This window comes from Lathyrus oleraceus, chromosome 5, assembly GCF_024323335.1.
Source record: "Lathyrus oleraceus cultivar Zhongwan6 chromosome 5, CAAS_Psat_ZW6_1.0, whole genome shotgun sequence".
In the NCBI taxonomy this organism is placed as follows: Eukaryota; Viridiplantae; Streptophyta; class Magnoliopsida; order Fabales; family Fabaceae; genus Lathyrus; species Lathyrus oleraceus.
This window is the reverse complement of record NC_066583.1, coordinates 242,247,032-242,269,645: the sequence shown is the minus strand read 5'-3', so window position 1 is coordinate 242,269,645 and position 22,614 is coordinate 242,247,032. Positions and strand designations below refer to the sequence as shown.

Sequence of the window (22,614 nt, the reverse complement as noted above, 5' to 3'; positions counted from 1 at the left end):
AGTTATTGCACAATCAACAATACAATTGAAAAATGTCCTTCAAATTATATTATTATTATTATTATTATTATTATTATTATTATTATTATTATTATTATTATTATTATTATTTATACAAATTTATGTTTCCAATACATGAATCATAACTTCACATGGATAATATATATTTTTAAATTACTTTATCCAAAAAAAGTGCATTATTCTTCTTATGATATTTTAAATGTTAATTACAAATCAATATAATTTTTTTTATAGAAGGAGACACACATAAATGTCAAAATAATAATTAAAATCAAATGATTAATTTATTTTAATGGAATATACAAATTGCTTTCTCATGAATATATGATCCATTTATTATCCATTTGTCTTTATTAATTTTTTAATACATTAAACATATTAACAACATCTGAATATATTTAATATCAATATCGACTTGCATAAAAAAAAACTAATAATCAACAAAAAATTATTTGCATGAATGAGTAATCTAATATCACATGTTAAATATATTCCTTTCACTATGATTATGAATAAACAAACATGAATATTTATTTCTCCGTAAAATTGCATCGATAAATTAATCAGAAAAAAATCATAAATTAAAATTTTATAAAATTTAAAATATTATATAAAATAAGTGTGTACCTATCATCATCATAGGGAATTACCATAATTTTTTTTAAAGTAACAATCTTTGATATTAACCACAAATAAAAGATAAGAGGAAAAAGATCTTCTATTAGTTATCACTTTGATGCTTGAAACATAAGCTTCAAGACCATTATAAAATTGTTTGAAATTTAATTGAAATCGAATGGATCGAGGTTAGAATTGTGAAAAAAATCATTTTTCTTATAAATATTTTAAATATTCTCAATTGTCTTAGAGTTGTAACACAAGAATATCAAAAACAATTCACTCTATACCCGAGTTTACACAAAATCGATGAAAAACTCGAACGTAGGGAATATGAAATCTAGAAGTGTTGTATTTTTCTGAATTCAAAATGCTCAATTTATAGACCAAAGTAATGTTGTTTCACAAGATTGCGACCCTTGATAAAACATACACTTTCAACAACACTTTTACCAAATTTTGCACTGTTTAGCATACAACAACACTTTTATTAAATGTTACATTATTTCATCTACAACAACACTTTTAACAAATGTTACACTATTTTATCTACAACAATATTTTTACCAAATATTACACTATTTCTCTTACATCAATAGTTTTCAAAAACTATACTGTTTTACATTCTACACCACTTCACAAAGTATAAATTATTTTTGAATTCAAACTACAAACTCCCTAGTATAACACTAAATGTTGTTTGTTTGTGAATTAAAAAAGAGATTAATTACTATACACTGTCAGTGTAAAAAGTTTTACACCGTCGGTTCATCACCATCTCCCTTTTGTATTACTTTATAGATTTTTAAAATAAAAGTCAAACTTATTTTAATATCCAACATCTATAATTAAGTGATGGTGTAAAACCCTTTTATACTGACAGTGTATTTCAATTAATCTCATTAAAAAATTACCCATCAAATATTTTCTTATCATTTTAAAACACGGTCAAAATTACTTATATTAATTATTAATAATCTACCAGCATTACAACCGTTCAAAATTACTAGTATTAATTATTAATAATCTACGACCATTACCACCATTTGTATAATCATTATTTATTTTATAATCAAGTAACTTATTTCAAACAAATATTTAAGTGTTTTGTGTAAAAAATTCGAATTTGGCACATTCACGTGCTACAGTATCAACGTCAAATATGGACGGAACCGTTAAAATCAACTAGAAAAAACATAACGACGTCACCAAACTAAACCCCCCAAAACCCTTCGTTCGTTTCTTCTCTCTCCTCTACCTCACTTCAGAGCTGCCACAAATCCATAGAACAAAATGGCATCAAAAAAACCATGGAGAATAATTCCAAGACCACTCCTAGAAACAATCCTCAACAACCACGCGCAGCACCACCGAGTCCATCAACCACTCCTCCTTCACGGCCCTCGCGGCGTCGGAAAAACCACCCTCATTCTAGAACGTTTACTCAACGACTGGAACAAAGGTCCTCACATCACCGGTTACGTCGATTTCGCTGAATCCATTAAACCCCAAACCGGTCCATCCTTTCCATGGGCCTCATGGTCCACCTCCCCACCTCCCACTCTATCCGATTGCCGGAAGAGTCTCGACCAATGTCTAGAAGCCATGGCCGAGAAAGCTCTCCGAATGGGAGCCATTACTTCTCGCCAGATATTCACTTCGCTCAATAAATGGCACGGTCTCACTGCATCGCTTCGGCGCGTGTTGAACACTCCAGCTTCTAATAAAGGTTCCCCGGCCGCGCTGTGGGACCGTGCCGTTTTAACGATGTCGACTCAGTGTAATGCGGATGAGATCGATAGGGTTTTGGGATTTGGGGAAAAGGAGAAGAATGTTTTGTCTGTTGAAGAGGCTTCGTATTTCAAGGAATCTGTGGTTGCGTTGAAGCTAGCTAAGAAAGTTATTGAGATGCAACAAGGGTGGAGAGCTAATGCCATTGCTCATATGAATCGAACTGGAGGGTTTTCTAGGACTCTCACTCATTCTTCAACTGATTGGCCCTTGTTGTTGTTGGATTTGTTATCACAGGCTGCTGAAATTCATCATTTTCAGGTACTTTTATCACAGATTGCAAATAATGTCAAGATGAATTTTAACTACGAAACATGTAAATGTCACCTGACACCGACACTGACGCGTTGACACCGGTAATAATTTAAAAATATGAATAAATTAAACATAATCAGAAGTGTCGGTTTATGACACTCACACATACATGCATTGTTCAGAGGTGTCAGTACTACAATGAATTTTAATCTAGTATTAATCAGGGCATTTTTTTTGTCAGGCATTGCGCTATATGCCTCTTTTAGTTAGGCCATGCATGTATAAACAACTTAATTAAGTGTCTTATTTCATAAATCCTGGAAGTGTATGTATAAAATATTTCTATAACAAAAGATATGAATCTGTTAAGATTGACTTATTTGTATTTATCTACTGGCATAAACATTTGTGAGATTGTTTGAAAGAATTTTTGAAAATAGCTTATGACATGTGACATTATTTACAAGATGTTTTCAACTTATTTTTATTAGCTCTTCAAGATAGCTTATATAAAAACGATTTAGCTTTATTTCATCTTTAGTTGCTTATCCAGATGGAGCCAACACCAATAAAGTCTGACTGTTCTTAAATTAGTTATAAACCGGTTACATAAACTATTTTGGAGGGCTTATGGAAATAGCTTGAAAAGAGCTAATGGACATGTCATAGCTTGCTTCCATAAGCTCTCTTAAACAATTTCGCAAGTGCTTATAGTTATGTTAATATATGAACTCAAATAAGACAATCCAAACAAATCCTTAGTTTTGGGCAAATCAACTTGGATAGCATATTTTTGTATTGCATGTTGTGGTAATTCAAATTATAAGGCATTGTTGTTGCTTGCAGCCGAAGCTGGTACTTAACAATATTGAAGTTCTAAAGCATGCTACTGTAAATGATGAGTTTTCAGTCACTGGTCCACTCTATCATGATAGCTTGATATGGAGAATAATTGCTTTGGGTGCTAACGAACAATGTCTTCCTATTATCCTCGTCACATCTGATGGGTAATTTTCTTCATTTAAAGCTCCATTTCCTTCCCCATCTAAATATTTTACTATATAAAGTTCTTCTTAACTGCCGTTGGAATGCAATTCAATTTGTTTAGCATTAAAATATCATACTTTTATGTCCATTGAGTTTATTTCGCTTACAGTGATATGATTCATAACTTGTTTATGCATTGGTTTCATTTGACTTGTGAAGCGAGGGCCTGAAATATGACAAGCTTATAGCCTATGTACTGTGAAGTATTCATTGCTTTTTCTCTGAAAATTGTTGGGCAACTTTATGTTTGTCGCTATTGAAATTATGGGAGGTTTGGAATCTTGTTGTCACTGTCTACTTTTATAGTTTCATATATTCAGGAGAGCAAACAACACTTTTTTCATATACACATTTAAATTTATGAATTTATAATAATATAATATAGGGGAAGCTATTTGAAACAAATGATGGGAAGTGCACTACCCAATGTCAGGACCAGGATAAGTAAAATATTTATTGTATTTTTTCTGTAGCAGTTCACAACTTTTGCAGGAAAGATATTTTGTGACGATTACAAGTAGTAGATTCTTTTTTCTGTAGTATTGCAGTATATCAATCATTTTCCTGTACACTCGAGTTTGATAACTTGCTTGTATGTTGGTCCATGTGATCTATATTCAACATACTCGGTCCTTTGCTTTTTATGGTCTTATTACACTGTATCTCTTTGGTTGTTCTTAGTGTTTTCATCTATTTCCTCTCACTCCATGGTTTCTGAATTATTGAATTCTTAGGCAACATTTTCACTAATTGGAATATTTGGCGTCACCCTTTCTACAAATTCTAATACCCCTCTGTTTTCTCCAGCTATTATTCATATGAAGCTTTCTTGGATTTTGGATATATGGAGATATTCATCTCACGCGAGGTACTTGAATAACTTCCATCCCCCTCCTCCCTCTTCCCTCTCTCTATGCTCACAGCCACAGATGGATCTTGAGATATTATGTGCAAACTGGGGTCAAAAGCGTGAACTGACCTCCTTATTACTCTACAACTGTTTAATTTAGAATCCCTCTCTGCTTTTTTCCAGATGGAGGAAAACAAATGTGATACAATTAGAAATAGAGTAAAATACACTTTACCTTCTAAAATCAAGTCTCCTAGGCTTGGGAAGTATAATGGGGAAAACATTAGTTAATTTATGTCAGTGTCCTCTCTGCATTCAAAAGGGTTAGCTAATGTTTAACAAGGTTTACTAAAGAGTTAGCAGCCTGATATTTATAAAATTGTGTGATGACAATAAGTGTCATTTTTACAGCATTCTTATTAGACAGTGAAAGATGATAAGCGTCCCTGCTTCTCTATCTTATAAAGGACTGCACTTTGGAAACATTTGCCTCATAATCCATTTTCCACATATATTCCTGTATTTTCAGGTCATCAATATGTCTGTAGCAAGTCATGAAATTCAGCCCGACTGAAATCTTCAACTCTATTTGGGGTTCTATTCTAGGTAAGAACCCATTATGCGGGTCTACATCATAAGCAGCTTTACCTTGCATTTTGCATGAGCTTAATTCAGGACATATACTTGTGAGTTGTGACCCCTAGGCAAACTGGTAAGAACTCCAACTATGACGAGAAGACTTGTTTTCTAGTAGGTAGAAGCGAAGTGAAAGATATTTACCTACAGAGAGTAACATTAAGAAATAACGTCATCACTGTACTTTCTTTGATTGGCAAAGTTTGCCTGACTATTGAGGGGCGGGGAACACAAGTTTAACAAAATTCATTATATAGTTTCAATGATAAGCTCATTTTTTAGAATCCATTTAAGACTCGTAACGTATGTAGCACCGACACCTCTGAAAAATAGTGTGTCGGTGTCGGACACCGACACTTGTGATCGTGTCGATGTCGGTATCGTGTTCGGGGTGTCCGTGCTTCATAACTCTTAACAATACAGGATAGTTTTATCATTTTCACCAAACACCAATCGAGTGACTAAATAGTCTGTGTAAGAGGTACTACTCTTGCTGAAATTGTAATGAATATGCAAGTTGGGGAATATTAGAAAGGTCACAAAGGGTGATTATCCATTTCTGTTTCACTTCGAGTGCTGCTCAATCCCAGCGTTTAATACTCTTTTTTTGGGCATATGCAAAACATATGTGTTGAGTTTGTGACTATGTGTAAAAGATGAGGGGAAAATATTATTGATAATGACTATTGATTTGATACAAAAGACTCAATACTGATTTCTATTTATAGGGATACATAGACTCAATCCTAAATTAAGAACAAATCATGATAATAATAACTAGTATCAAATCTGATACTAAGAGATACTCTAAGATACTCTGAATCAATATAAAAGATATTATAACATATTTTATAATATTCCAACAATATTTACTTAATTTGATGAACAATGCAACAAATGCATGTTTGTAAGCTAACTAGGCAAATGCTTCCATTCTATTCTTTCCTCTGTGGCTGTGCCTCTGTTTGCTTTTGTCCTTGACCATTACACTTTTCTGGCCTTGAAACTTGGTTTAAAATGCATTTGGAATTAAAAAATGCAATTGGAATTAAAATTACTAGTTTGGCTGCCCAATGCCCAATCCAATGTAAGACAGGCAATGTGAAAAAACGAGTTCTACTTGTCTCTTTGATTTCACTAAACCATTTGTTTGCATATGGTTTTAATGCTACAGCCCCTTCAAAAAACATGCCTAGAGTAGCTTAATTATGGCAATGGCAACTACGATGAGAAAGTGTAGTTATAGAGTGGTGGGGAACTATTTGAGAGATTATATGGGGGTGGGTAGTCATTTGTCATGTGTAGATATTCCTTAGATTAGGTTTAAATTAGCTGATGATTTCATCTAGGATAGGGTTCTATTGTCTTAAAATAAATTTCAATCTAACTAATTTAATGCTGATTTTTATGCTAAGCACATGATAAGTATACTACAGGCAAATTGTAATTCGGAACAATGTTACTGTTTATATATTTACCTTTATCTGCAATGGAAATTCATCAAAATGGTAGATGTCCACTTAATTTTGATTACATCTTGAAGTGACTGCCTCTTGAATTTGGTCATGAAGTCAAGATAATTTTGAGATACTTTGTCCTTTTGCATGTATGCAACTGCATAATGGAGACGAGTGTCTGTCTAAGACCTTTTTACTAGCAATTGGTTAAGTTTATGTTATTCATCAAACAACTTTTGGCTGGCAGACCTTTGGGTGGACTCCACAAGAAGCTCAAATGCACATGGTCACGGACTATTTTAGTCACTCAGAAGTATGGATATTATCTTGAAACAAATTTTAGTTTATTTATGTACTTATTTTAGCTCCTTGCAATTTCTGTTACTTTTAACTATTAGTCCTTAAATTTCAGTGGAAAGTGATTGCTGAGGTTCTTGGGCCAAACCCTCGACATCTATTTGAGCTTTATGCACTTAAACAAAACAATTATCTGCACAAGTAAGATTTATTTATTTTGGATTCTTCTATTACTCTCAAGTCTCATCTATGATATAAGGGTTGTATAATACACTTTTGACCATTGCAGTGCAAGATCTTTGCATTATTGTAGGGGTTGTATAATCCTTACAAACATTGTATTTCTTACTGGCTGATGCTTTTATTTAACTGCAGGACAACAGCAGACAGAGCTAGTACATTCGAAGACATTGTAGATGCTTATCTAGCATATTTGCAGGTAAGTTTCGAAGACTTTCTCATTCTGGATCCTATTATCGTCTTCAAACTATAATCAAGGGCATCAATTGATTTTTGGATCTAGCGTCTTTTACCCATGCATTGTACATGTATGATTATAAAAATACGGGTGGATGCTAAAATTAAAAGAAAAAAATTGACCCAAGAAAATGCACAATGTCAATATCCAGTTAACAAAATGCAACAGAATGACGTCAATATTTACATACTTCACTTTATGCAACTTTTGTTCTTTTCAATTTGTTCTTTAATACGCGTAGCCGCCTTCCCAAAATTAACCCACATATGATCTTCACATAATCTGATAACCAACACGATCGATCTGTGCAATCAACTCTACACAATGAGAACTATTATAATTAACACTCCATTGTCCAAAGCTGCAGATCTCCTTTATTTACGATATTCCTCTCAATGGTTGGAGTGTCCTTCAACTGAAACTGCCATATGGACACTTTTAGGGAAGTCTTAAAATTAAGTAAATAGCTGACCCCACCTAGTGGGATAAGACTTTTTTTTTTGTTTGTCTTGTGATTAGGCAAATATCTCAGGCAGCATGACAAAAAGTAGTAGTACATTTTTTCATCACCTAATTTTTCTCCCAAGTGCTCAATTACATTCCTTTGCCAGAATCCAATGCCACTACATAGAATAGAGAGCTTAATGAATAAATACATAACTACACAGAATAAATAGAAGTACTTTATGGAAGTTTTTGACTCTTAAGCTATGAAACAAGAGCATGCAAATTCAACACACAGGGTTTCAATGATAGCTCAATGTTTTTTTCCTCCCCTTCTTGGAGTTAGAATGAAAAAAGGGTTCGACTTTGACAATATTTATATTATGGATGTAGAAGGGTTTGTGACAGTGGCCTAAAGTTTTGAACGGATGCATTTTATTTTTGGGGAGAGATTCTTTCTTATGAAACACATTTTTGAGAACAATAATTTGAATTAATATATATATGTATACTATCTCTCGAAGTATGGAGACAGTGCCAATTTATTATTAGATTTTTAGATATCTTGTTTAAGGAATTCAATTAGTAAGGTTTTGGTTTATTCTAGGACTTAAAGGAGATTTGCAGCAGTAAAGGTGATGGTAGGAGTGATCAATGTTCAGTTGAGCCAAGAAGAATTGTGTGACTTGTATTTGGCTGAGTGAACGAGAATAAAAGTTATTGGAGGCTCAGTATATCTTGTTTTCCACCCTTATTTATCTTTTAGCGTCTTCTTCTCTCATCACCAATTTAATGTTCATACGATCACTTCTTGATGCACACATCCCTCTGATTCACTTAAAACACATATTTTCACCCTAGAAAGAAAATTCTATTTACTGAATACATTATCAAATTGCAGTAAATTTTTGGCAGCCTAACTAAATTTTTGATAACCTAGAAAAATATAATATTCTAATTTTTATACCAAGAGTTAAAACTGTTTTCCGTATAAGATTCAAAAGTTAAAAACCATAGGCATCAACATTCGTTTTCATGATTTCTTTATATTAGCGGTATCCATCCCTGTAATCTCATAACTTAGCTCCTTAAGAGAATAAAGAACGAGAGGTTCTTATTCCCTTGCCTCTCTTTTGAGGAGGAAATATTTGTGATTTTTGTTGTGTTTTTTCATAACCTTAGGGAATACGTGTTTCATTCTTTTTTGGTTAAATTATTTATGTATTAGTCTTCTCACTTCTGCATGTATGACTAATGGTGCGTGAAATTATCAAACTTCATATAGATTTCTGTCGTGAATCCTGCGTTGGATGGAGCATTGGAGATCTTGCAAAAATTTGCAATTGATGTGCGCAATGGAAAGGTTTCTGATGATAGATTGCGTTTTGGGGCACCTTGGAGGCATCCACCAAAGGTTGATGACCCTAAGTTGCGCATGGAATGGGCAAAGCTTCAATTGATGGATTTTGTTAAATCTCTGGTCAATGCAGACTTTGGGGTAAATATGCTTATCTTTTTCAGTTTTTAAATTGTCTTTGTGGAAAACAGTTCTATCGGAAAAAAGAAGCATACACATATGCATGTCTATGATAGTGCAAAATTATAGGACGGCATCTCTGCTCTTCTGATTTGTGTTTTGAAGTTTTTTAGCCCCTGCTGGTTTAAGTCACCAAATGTCTCTAAAATTTCCATTAGCCTCTCTCATTCCCTTCCACCTCCACTTTATTCATTCTTTTGTTATTCTTTCTCTTTCATTACCAAGTTTCACTTACAGTCTATTACAGTCTTTGTCCAACATTTCTTCTTAACTCATCTAAACTGTAGTTTTCCTGCTCCTTTCATTCACCAGAACCAGCCAGTTTCCTCTTTTCGTATAAACATGATAAAGGCCAATCACATCCCCTCCACAAATGTGGTACATAGGTGTTCTTTTTGGTGAAGAAAGTGTAGCAAGCATGGGGAGTGAAGGCAATATGATGTGGAGGGAACTGGACCCAAAGGGGCATTGAGTTTGTGAGGGAGTATGTTTGTGTTCTGTGAGGTCAGAAAGAGTATCATGCTTGCTTCTCTGAGTCTATCTCTACTTTTCCTTTTTCCTTTTTTTATTCTTCCTGTTTTCTGTTACTGTTATAAGCTTATTGTTCTATAAATTTTCCTTGTAATTCCAGAATCCATCTAGATACTTTTTTTTCTGAGAATTTATTTGGAGGATTTACTTTTCAGATACTATATTTTGTTGTTTTAAAAAGTTCAAACAAAATCTTCATGATTCGTTACTTGGTGAGATCCCATGTTGGCCCCTCTAAAAAACCTAAGTCAGCTTAGGTTATTTGTTACTGAGTGTCGAAGATTGTTCTGGTAGTATTTCTTTTTATGTGGAAGTAGTATAAGTACTAGAATTTGATATTTATAGCGCTGAGGGTAGCATTATTTTGTTTACTTACAGACTATGTAAAGTTTTGCTTGGATTGTAATCTCTGCTCTCACTGATCATTATCATTATCTTCATGTCAGGTCAATTATCGAATTGAATATAGTGAAGAAATATTTGATGATCCTTCTGCCGTTGCATTACTTCAGGTATATTATCTCTGTTTTCTAAATTCTTTTCCAGAAAACCCAATGACCCTTTAGGATATCCCTTGCCACTTTATGTATTACTACTAACTAGTAACTAGGTCATTCAGTCTGAACTTTTAAGATTTTTGAGATGATAGTAAGCAGTTACATTTGCAGTCGCATCTTTCAATAAGTTTATTATGGTTATTATGGCTGGACTTTTATTTTGAATTCAGTACTATTAAACATTAGATAGGCGAGTTGCTGATTTTTTTTTACAGCAGAACTTCAAAAAATAGCAACCTAGCTTATCCTTTAGGCGGAGTCAGCTAAATGTATCAAACGATAACTTCAGAAAATTTGGAAATAAAACTCATGTTATTTTATTATTCAATAGTATACTACAACTACAAGTATAAAAAAACCCTTTTCCCAACAGGTAGGACTAGCTTTTAATGTTCAGTATTGTAGGCTTTGAATTACTTTAACTATGTAGTAAACTAATTTATTGACATCACGTCCCTTAAAACATTGTATAATGAAATATTTACTTTTTTTAACCGATTAGTGGTCTATGGCAGGTGGGGTTGCTTTATGCTCAACGGGATCCACCCTTCTTTCGTCCCATATCTAGAGGAATTCAGAGGTGTCTAGTAAGATGGTAAGTCGTTTTCTTTCTTTTCAGCGTGCTGGTAATAAACTGCAGATGATTAAAGTACTTATTTAAACTAACATTATGTTGCAGGCTTGTCCAGCAGCGGATGCAGCTCAGGTTCCCCCAGTTGATTCAATTTTATTGGCACAGAATAATACGGGGACGTTATTATCGCCATTTGATGGTACAAGTAGACAATAAGTACTAGGCAGAGCATCAGAATAGGTATAATGCTTACTCAATACTTTTCATTATTTTTTTGGCTATTGAAATTAATGTAGCAACATTAATTATTGATCCCTGGCAAATGCTGTGTTAATAGATACGTGAGATAGAATGTTCATTGTCTTGAGCATTGATTGCACTTCTGTTGCATCTGTAGCGCTTAAGAGAGGTTTAAATAACTGTCAAAACATGGTATGCAGAAAGTATGTAATATAATCAATAACTGTCAAACTTAGTATGTAGAGAGGTGTATAAAGTGTGACATATGAAGGAAGTCTGTTAGGTGGATTTTGGTCACAACTATTCTTGTATGTATTCAATATCCTTTGGTTAATAGTCTTAATCGCCTGTTTTCTCTGTGCATTGGTCCTATTTTATTTGATTTATTACATTTTTTACTTTTGGGTTTAAGATGATTTGAGTGAAAAGATTCAAATTTCTTAGCTATGGTTTCATATTCAGATTTACCTTGGAAAACGACAAAGTAAAGCAAGCATTGTACTGATTCCATGGAAAGGTGTATTAGTACTCCCTCCGTCACTATTATAAGAAAAAAAAATAACCTTAAATTTTGGTCACTGTTATAAGCAAAAATCATCATTAATTTTAAATATAATTAATGCTTGTATTACCATTATACCCATGATTTAATTCAAAAGCATTTAACGCTGGTAGTTGATTCATCAAATATAACTAAGGATATTATAGTGAAATTTACTTTAATTGTACATGATATCAAGAAAATTAATTACACTTAACTAATTTTTTTAAGTAGTGGGAAATTAATTATTTTTGCTTATTATTGTTTTGTAGATCTCTGATAAATTGTTTTGGGCATGTAGACTATTCGTTCATTATATTCAAGATGAAATGCATTTAAAATGGCACATTGCATAATGCTCGATGTAACTTTCTGGTACAGTTTTCTGAGCTTATGCCCTGCCATCTTTTACAGCCAGCAGATGTGTGCCAACTGTTCCTTGGCATTATTACACAAAAGTGAAACTTTTGTCCTTATCTTAAATTAAAAGCTCTTTTCTTTGTTCATATGTTTCTTGATAATATTGATGAGTAACTTGTTGTCTACTTTTCTTCTATGAAGTAAATATTGATGAGTAACTTGTTGTTGTCTACTTTTCTTCTATGAAGTAAATACATTATGTTGCTTTTGCAAATCTATCTCTTGTTTGTGCTATTTTAGATTTATACAGTTCAAATATTTCACTCTCAAGAGTTTATTTCTATTATCGATGTTTCTTCAATGACGCCGATCAATGTTTCTAACTGCTTCTAGGACACGTTTATTCTGATCTAGAATATGTGCCTAATTTTCAGGGAATAATGGCTCCAAATTCGCGCTTCAGTGGTCAAGAATTTTCTGGCACATTGTGTTAATGTTTTTATGATACGAGGCTACAATACGACTATGCTTTTGAAGTAGAAAATGTCAAGGACCCAGCAATTCAGATTGATGGATTTCTGTGTGCCCGTTTCTAATCTGAAGTTTAACAAAATATTGAACCACACTATCATTTGTACAAGTTAAAGCATGTTTCTCACAAATCACTGTGAGCTTGTGGGCTTCCAAATAGGTTTATTTATAAAAAGGAAGTTCTATATACAGGGGGAAAATATCTTTGCATATTGTGAATCAGATAGATTAGTTTACATGTTGTACAGCGAGCTGGCCAATTTGGGCATTGTTTATTTGATTAGCACGCCATTATGGTGCTTTCTGTTGAATAAATAGTTATTTGTGTGCAACTTAGATACTGATTATTTCCTAATTTGCACCTTGATTGATTGTAAACTATGATACCGGTTTGCAGATTATACACAAATTTCATTGTCTATCAGATTCAAAACCATACATCCAACATCCTGATGCGGGACATGTCTCCAAGATTGCTTCTATTGACATGGTACCTCCCAACTAAACTCATAAAACAATCTTGAAGTAAATACTATTATATATCTTCTTTTTTCCTCTCAAATATATCTCGTTTTGAAACTCATTTTTGCATCATTCTCTGCTAATATTGATGTTATTTGTAACCATGACTGATGCATCACTTATTTGGCTCCCATTAGTTGGAGAATATTAGGATTAGCATTAGGTAAATATATGAACAACTGTGTGATTAGTCGGTGTTTGGTTTCTTTCTGATTAACTCCCATTTGGTCATGTCCCACACACAGAATACCTATAGGACAAAACTTACAAACAGTTCTCTACTGTTTTTTCTTTTGCCCAATAAAAACATGACATGTGGATACATATTATACACCAGAGCCTAGGGCACTCGCTAGATAATAATCGCAAGTTTGCTACGTTAGCCTTTCTCCTTCTCAACTATTGTGATGATCTTAGTAAAAAGAGAAACATACTGTTTTTTGCTTCAAATATGGTAAATGTTTCTTGCAATAACTTAAAAGAGTGGACGACTATATATAATTCTCTCTTTTTGTAACCTTTTTGAATTTCCCATATATTTTTATGTTAAAAGAACAGGAATACGACAATTTCTTGCTGTATAATACACGGATAATATGGATAAAATAACTTAAATAATCAATTTTTTCAAATAAATATCAAAACTAATTCACATTCTATGTGTTTTTCAAATTAATCCACTTTTAAAAATATATTTAATTTAAAGGTGATACTAATTCAATTGGTGACAGTGTATAAAAAAAAGAAGAGTCGTTAATAACGATAGTGTATAAATATAGAGGAGAGAAACTCCTGTGTTTATACACCATTGTCAATATATTTATGTTGAATTTTTTCTTTTAAAGTTGGTTAGTTTAGGTAATATTAATGTGAATTAATTTTGATATTTATTTGAAAATTTTAATTATTTGGATTTTTTTCTTCTAATATATGGGATTTTAATGAGTAAAAAGGATAAGATGAAATTGATTGAAAACTAATATATTAAATGTAATCTAGGACTAAAAAGCAAGGTCTCAAAAAAGTCATAAATGAGAAAGTTCCAATAATTAAGCCCTTTATTTAGTCTCATTTTTTTAGGCCTTCAACTAAATCAATAATTTGTTGGTCCGTTATTTTTAAGCCCCATCATATTTTTATTTTTTAAGGGGGCTATTAAAGGGGTTAAATGATGGTCTCAAAATATAATTTACTTAAAATAAAATATATATTTTTAAAACATCATTTTTTTTTCTGAAAAATAAATAAATAAAAAAAATATTTTTTTTAAAATTTAAAAAAGAGATTAATTGAAATGCACTGACACTGTAAAAGAGTTTTACACCGTCAGTTAATTATACGTAGGATATTAAAAGAAGTTTGATTTTTATTTTAAAAATCTATAAAATAATACAAACGGATGATGGTGTAAAACTTTTTACACTGATAGTGTATAGTAATTAATCTCTTTAAAAAAAATATTGATTTTCTTTTTGAAAATGAAAAAAAAGATAATATTTTAAAAAATAAAAAACATTTTTTTCTTTCCAAAAATAAAAAAATCATTATTTCCTGAATATATATATATATATATATATATATATATATATATATATATATATATATATATATATATATATATATATATATATATTTTCTGAAAATAAAAAAATCATTTCTTTTCTGAAAATAATATTCATTTTTAAAAAATAAATAAAAATAGTTGATTTTTTTAAAAATATTACAAAAATTGATTTTTTCCAAAATACAAAAAAACTTGACTTTTTTAAAATGAAAAAGGGATTGTTTTCGAAAATAAAAAAAGCAATTTTTTGAAAAAAAAAGTCAATTTTTTTTCAAAACATAAAAAGTCATTTTAAAAAAAAAACCAATTCTTTATTAAAATAAAATAAATTGTTTCTTTTTAAAATACTAAAAAAAGTGATTTTTCCGAAAATATAAAACAATGTCAAATTTTTACAAAAATAAAAAAATTTGATTTTTCTCCAAAATAAGAAAAGTCAATTTTATTTGAAAAAAGTTGATTTTTCTCAAAAATAAAAAAAGTTGATTTTTCTCAAAAATAAAAAAGTTGATTTTTTTTAATTTTTCTTAAAAAAAATCAACTTTAAAAAATGATGGGACGATAAGCCCTTATTTAAATTTTATTATTATTTAATTTAAGGGATCTACATATTTAAAATATTGAATCTTTTATATTTTTAGATCCTTAAAAGTTAGACCCCAATTCCTTAAATTGATGACCCTACTAAAAAGTCATGATAATTTTAAATGTATATTAAAACAACATTGAGAGAATGAGAAATGACTAGCTATTTAAAATAATTAAATTCAATGACACTTCAAATAGTCAAATTTATCTATAATTTTATATGAAACTAAGTAGAAATGTCTTTTTACAAAGTCAATAAACACTTTAAGTCATTTGAAAGAAAGATATTCACTTTATTTTTGAATCTTTGTCTTGACAATTTACTAATGAAACTCTCCGTAGTAGTTTAAGAGATTGAAACAGTCCGACAAAAGAGTAGTTTCTTTTAGTTTTAATTTTTTTTCAAAAATATTATAAAATATATATATTTTTAATTATTATATTTTTAAAATTGTAAAATTAATGATATTCTATAATATAAAAATTAAAATATAATCGAATCTATATTTTTAAAAAAAGATGTATCTCAATGTCATACGGTGAACTGACTTTGTGTGTTTTGCTTTTAATCGCAATGTCGCGGATAGCAAAAGTCGCCACCGACTTTTCTTTCATCCAATAAGGAAAGGCGGAAAAGAACAGGAAAGACCTTAATTTAGATTTTGGGTTCGGGAGGTACATTATACAAAGGGAAGGTGTTAGCACCCTTTGTATCCATGGTTATCCATGGGCTCTTAATTGCTTAATCATTTATGTTTTTCTAGTTTGAAAAAAGTGGTTGAGAAATGTGTAGGAAATGTTTTGAAAAGGAGAATTTAACTTTGTAATGATTCGTGTATGAATGTATACGAAGTGGTTATCTCGTATAGTTTTGAAAGTAATTTAGAAAAATATAGCTCGGCAATGATCCTAGTACGAATGTATGCCAAGTGGTGATTTTCTAAAAGATGTTTTGAAGTGTGTGAGGTGTGAAAAGTATTTTAGGTTATGAATAAGCAATTAAGAGTTATACCTATCCGAGGTCTTTACGGGCACTTCCTATCCTTATGAGGGTAAAACTGGCCTTACTATTGAGAAGTAAGTAGTTTTATCCTTTGGATGTTAAAGGGTCATCGTAGGGTCATCGATTGGTCATTGAAGGCAACAGTTGTGAGAATACCTTGGCATTCGAAGGGACTATCATCATTTAACCGTAGGCTACACCGAAGGGTCATCGAGGGACAAAATCATATATTCGAAGGCAACGTCCGAGGGACTATGACTTATTTTGTAGGGACATGATGATTTAACCGAAGGATCCTTGCTAAGTATATCCCCACATTCGCGGGACATGACCGTAATACCGTAGTCGTAGGGTAACAAAGAGAGGTCCAAGATCACTTATTTAAAGGCAAAGTTTTACAATTAATTAGATAGCCGTAATCGATTAAGTAATTAGGTCCACATTAAAATCGATGAAATCAATACATTAAAATCAGCTAGGTAATTTAGGATGCATCTCCACATTAAAATCAAGTGATTCAGAATCCATCTCCATAAGGGTATCCCACACATGAGGTGGAATACCTGGCCGGCCGTTTCCTCGGGAATATGTAAGCCTTTACACCATTCAGCACACGGGTTAGAGCATCGAGATAAAGTACAATTGGAAATTGCACCACAACACAACAGTCATTAAGTCAGGCCAAATAATGCAGAATTATAATGAATATTGATCAGATAAACATAAGGCAGAACCGCAAAGAAACAAAACAGCCACTGTCCTGTTCGCCCCTGCTTCGCCTAGCGAAGGCTTAGCGAGGGCTCGCTCCAGGCTCGCTTAGCGATGTGCTAGCGAGCGGCGACAGATTTTGAGTTTGACAGCAGCATGATCTCCGGAACCCTGACCTTCATGGCATTTAATTATAGGAATAACATGGACAAACATTCAGGATATTCAGGCATACTTAAATTCATACATGAAATCATATTACATATCCGAAAGTTTAATCATGATACCTTATATATGTAAAGATTATCGATTAAAAGCATAGAACATTGGTGATACGCAAACCTGTTTGTAACTGAGCTTGGTATCGAATGGAGTTGGGCGGCGGTAGCTTCGGCGCGGATGAGCGGCTTTCAGGATTTCTTTACTCGGAATACTCTGAGTTGACCTCCAGGGTTTCTATGCCAGGGTTTCTGTCCGTCTTCCTCTGTGTTTCTTCCTCTGTCCCTATTTCTGACTGAAGCTTGGCTATTTATAATGCTCTTGTTGTGACCTAATGGGCTCAGAGTGAAGCCCGAAAATTCTGATGTTCGCAAGCTTCGCTAGGCGAGGGAGTTGCTCGCCTAGCGAGCAAGCTAGTTTGGGCTTTTTCTGGATTTGGTGCTTCGCTGGGGCGAGTGTCATGACGAAGGGTTCGCTAGGCGAAGGAATTTCTCGCCTAACGAGCAAGTTAGTTTGGGCCATTTTGGATTGAGTCCGTTGTGAGCTGGGCTTTTGTTCCTTTAAGATCAGTGCCTTGCAGAACAAGTCGGAGTGCCTTGAAAAATGCCTTGTAATATCAACGGGCAAATTTTGGGGTTTGACAGCTGCCCCTGTTCAATATTCTTGAACCGAGAGAGTAGAATGGTATGTGCACCATTCGTGGTCTGGAGGTGGAAGATTATTGAACACTAAAATACCCCAAAAATTTGCGCTTGTCAACCAGGAGCTAGTCTTGATGGAGATGGGCTTAAAGATGCCATCCAGGGAATTTGATGATGAGAACTTCAGAGTGCGTCGTACATTAGACGATATCTGAAGACATGGATGTCGTACCGAGTCATACGATAGACCGTATAGTGAGTCATCCATTATGCTGTCGACTTCGCTGGGGAGTCAGAGTGTGTTACACGCTGCTGAGGATAAGGGATTAGAATGGATCATATGCTAGACCGTATCTGAATACCAGAGTGAGTTGTTCATCAGGCGGATGACTTTGCCGAGGATGAAAAATCAGAATGGATCGTACGCTTGATCGTCTCCGAGTTGCAAAATGAGACCTCCATTAAGCGGGTGATTTCACTGGGGATAGAAGATCAGACCGGATCGTATGCTAGATCGTATCTGAGTTGAAGATCCAAATGGGTCTTATGCTAGACCGTGTTGGAGTTGCAGGATGAGCCGTCCGTTAGGCTGTGTCTGATGATGAAAGGGGGTAGTCGTACGCTAGACTACACTTCAGAAATGTACCGTACACTGGGTAGCATCTGAGGAGATGAAGGTCTAACTGGGTCGTACATTAGACCGTATCTGAGCAGAATGAGCCGTCCATTAGGCTGAATCTGATGATAAAAGGGGGTAGTCATATGCTAGACTACACTTCAGAAATGTACCGTACACTGGGTAGCATCTGAGGAGATGAAGGTCTAACTGGGTCGTACATTAGACCGTATCTGAGCAGAATGAGCCGTCCATTAGGCTGAATCTGATGATAAAAGGGGGTAGTCATATGCTAGACTACACTTCAGAAATGTACCGTACACTAGGTAGCATCTGAGGAGATGAAGGTCTAACTGGGTCGTACATTAGACCGTATCTGAGCAGAATGAGCCGTCCATTAGGCTGAATCTGATGATAAAAGGGGGTAGTCATATGCTAGACTACACTTCAGAAATGTACCGTACACTAGGTAGCATCTGAGGAGATGAAGGTCTAACTGGGTCGTACATTAGACCGTATTTGAGTTGTTGAAGGTCAGAATGGATCATACATTAGATCGTCTATGAGTTGAAGGAGTCATATGTTGAGCTGAATCAGAATAAACCGTACGCTAGGCTATATCTGATAGTATTTGTATATGGTGTATTTGCAATAAATGTCTGGGATGGGCTTATAGATGCCATCGTTATGAGGATGTCAGAATGAATGTTGACATGGAGTATATCTGAAAGATGTAGTTGAATCCTTAATGTAATTGATAAAGATGTCCGTCTGAATGGACCTTTGTTCTGATTGTATCAAGAGGATAATTGACCTGAAAAATAAAGTTAGCTTCATGCCATGAGATGCAAATGTTGTATGCATGCGTGTGCTGTGAAATGATGTAATGAGTGAATTATGCGTCTGAAATAAATGCGAACATTGTATGCATGTATATGTTATGCAATGATGTAATGAATGCACTATGCGTCTAAAACGTTCTTCCAGGAGACTCTACTGGGGAAATAAATCTCAGTCTGCTAGTCGGAGATATTTGTATTGATGATCCTTCCTTAGCCGGGGGATACTTGATTTATGTCTGACGTTGGAAACACTCAACAGAGCCTGGCTAGGGCTGGAAGAGATGACCAGTCTGTCTGGTAATGCCAACCTCTTCTGGGAAATAGCTGGTTTTTGTTGGGGAATAGAATTAGCAACGGATTCATTGGGAAGCGTGATTAGACCTTCTCCTCGATCCTGAAGTCGTGTAGTAATTGCTATTGCTATTCTAGGCGTGCATTTTTGGTAAACATTGATCATATTCAGATGCATAAATCAATTCAAATTAAACCAATGGACGTTTACGCAAACAAAACAGAAAAGTAAAAACGAAATCATCTTTTTGGAAATAAAATTGTATTGATTTGAAAGAGGGCCCGTAAACAGGCAATTTGTGTACAAGGAGACAGAAATCCTAGTAAGAGGAAATTGTCAGGCAAACAAAGAGGAAGCTATGCAAAAAAAAGTCCTATCGATTCTAATTCCACTACTGTCATTATGTCTTCAAGCATCTCATCTCCTGCTGTCAGATGGAAGTGATTAGCTTGTTCAGTCCTTTGAACTTGGGTGAAGCTGACTGGGAACAGGACATAGTCATACGCTTTAATCCCTAATTTTTGCCTGGACCGCCTTTTCAGGTTTTCAGTCCACCAGGATACCCTTTTTTGCCCAAGCCTCCTTTTCAGGTTTTCGACTTGCCGAGTGTACATTTTTATATGTTTATCCCTAATTTTTGCCCGAACCCTTTTGGTTCGCCGGGATGCCCTTACTTTTGCCTAGATACGTCGACCTAGCGGGTCTCTTTTATGCGTAGTATTTTTTAACTATGTCCGCGTTCACAGGATGCGGGAAATCTTCGTCGTCCATTGTAGCAAGTATCATGGCTCCACCAGAGAATACCTTCTTAACTACAAATGGCCCTTCGTATGTGGGAGTCCATTTACCTCTGGGATCACCTTGCGGTAGAATGATACCCTTGATCACCAAGTCGCCAATTTGATATACCCGTCTCTTGACCTCTTTGTTAAATGCCTGGGTCATGCGCTTCTGATATATCTGCCCATGACAAATAGCCGCAAGTCTCTTTTCATCAATCAAATTTATCTGATCGAGTCGAGTCTGAATCCATTCATCTTCATCTAAGTCTGCATCTTTCATAATTCTTAGAGAGGGAATCTGAATTTCCACTGGTAAAACGGCTTCCGTTCCATAGACTAAAGAGAAAGGAGTTGCCCCTGTCGAGGTGCGCACTGAAGTGCGATAACCATGGAGAGCAAAGGGTAACATCTCATACCAGTCTTTGTATGTTACTGCTATCTTTTGTATGAGCTTCTGGACATTGTTAGCAGCCTCCACGGCGCCGTTCATCCTTGGCCGGTACGGAGAAGAGTTATGGTTTTTTATTTTGAACTGCGTGCAGAGTTCAGTTTAGTACCATTATCAGTGATAACTCTTTCAGGAGACAACAGGTTGATAGAATCCATCTTAGAAGTCAATAAAGTGGTATGATTCAACATATACTGTCTTAGTCGGCGAGCAGCCCAAGCCAAAGCACAACAAGCTTTCTCGAGCTATGAGTATCTTGTTTCACAGTCGGTACCTTTTGCTAAGGCAGTATATGGCATGCTCTTTTCGACCAGGCTCGTCATGTTGCCCTAACACACACCTCATTGAATTTTCTAACACGGTCAAATACATGATTAGAGGTCTTCCTTCAACTGGTAGCATCAGAATTGGAGGTTCTTGGAGATACTTCTTGATTTTGTCAAAAGCTTCTTGGCATTCATCATTCCATACCATCTCTTGATTTTTTCTCAGTAATTTGAAGATGGGTTTGCAGGTAGCAGTCAAGTGTGGGATGAATCGGGCAATGTAATTCAAGTGTCCCAAGAAACCTCTGACTTCTTTCTTGTCTATTTCAGTACCCAGATTTACAATTTCAATTGATTCCTCATGCGGCTGTATAGTCTTTTCTTCTTGCAGTAGTCTGGCAAGTTCTCCAGGTACTTCACAATCTTCCTCACTTCCATCCTCGGCTTGGTAGATCGGATTTTCAAAGTCATAATGAACAGTAGCAGAATTATTATCAACAGGATCCAGAGTGGCTATGGATCTGCAATTTGTTACGTGAGTGTGTGCCAGAAAACATAACTTGTCTAAAAGATGACAGGAAAGATAAAGAGCGCAATATTTGAATGCAAAAAGCCCATTGATTTATTGAATATGAATATGCTTATGAAATGACAAAACCCTTAACAAATTAGCTATTGTGCCCCGGGCATAGACACAATGCTTTAAGAAGTTCAATTGTAAAACTGAAAAGTTGCAACACTAAAATAGGCAATAACAATTACTCCTGACTAAAGGAAATCGGGATAGTGTCTTCAGCCTTCCAATTATTGAGTCCGTCACCAATTGTTGGGAAAATCCAGCTATCCCAGTCACAATCGTTATCAGCATCTTCCACAACATTGGCAGTCTTGTCATGATTAGGCAGGGGGGAAGTGATGACATTAGGAGTCTCAGGCGGATCCAATTCAAATTCTCCGGCGTCGATCATATCCTGAATTTTATTCTTCAACGACCAACAATCGTTTGTATTATGCCCGGGGCTATCGGAGTGATACGCACACCTGGCGTTGGGATTATAACTAGGAGAAGTAGTGTTGGGTTTTGCAGGAGGATCTCTGAGGGTAATTAAATTTGCTTTTAGCATACCCTGCAGTGCTTGTGCTAAAGTCATATTGATCTTCGTAAACTGCCTTCTTCCCGGGTTAATGTGCCTCACAGATTTCTTGTCTTTTTTCTTCTCGAGCAAGAGAGCCTTCAGTTCTTCCTGCCCCTTGGATAAGTTCAAGATCATCTCCTGGAGTTGAGCATTCTGAGCATGGAGATCTTTGACAGTTTGTCCGAGGTCCATTTTTCTGTTTGCATGAAAACCGTGAGAACA

General features: G+C 34.4%; 1 protein-coding gene across 3 annotated transcripts; it reads left to right on the top strand.

Annotated features, from left to right (window-relative positions):
• The first annotated feature begins 1,842 nt into the window (after positions 1-1,842).
• Positions 1,843-13,189, top strand: LOC127083436 (uncharacterized). 3 transcript variants are annotated; one of them, XR_007788409.1, is made up of 12 exons: positions 1,843-2,691; positions 3,532-3,692; positions 4,540-4,600; positions 6,923-6,988; positions 7,088-7,173; positions 7,348-7,411; positions 9,180-9,392; positions 10,409-10,474; positions 11,035-11,114; positions 11,199-11,333; positions 12,147-12,249; positions 12,669-13,189. XR_007788409.1 is itself a non-coding variant. In XM_051023747.1 (11 exons), exons 1-10 carry the CDS (start codon positions 1,933-1,935, stop codon positions 11,314-11,316), a joined length of 1,674 nt encoding a protein of 557 aa, XP_050879704.1. In that variant the 5' UTR covers positions 1,844-1,932; the 3' UTR covers positions 11,317-11,333; positions 12,669-13,189. The 3 variants fall into 3 exon arrangements, 1 of the variants encoding a protein (XP_050879704.1); XR_007788408.1 differs by having other exon boundaries at positions 12,147-12,332; XM_051023747.1 differs by lacking the exon at positions 12,147-12,249 and having other exon boundaries at positions 1,844-2,691.
• The last annotated feature ends 9,425 nt before the right edge of the window (positions 13,190-22,614 follow it).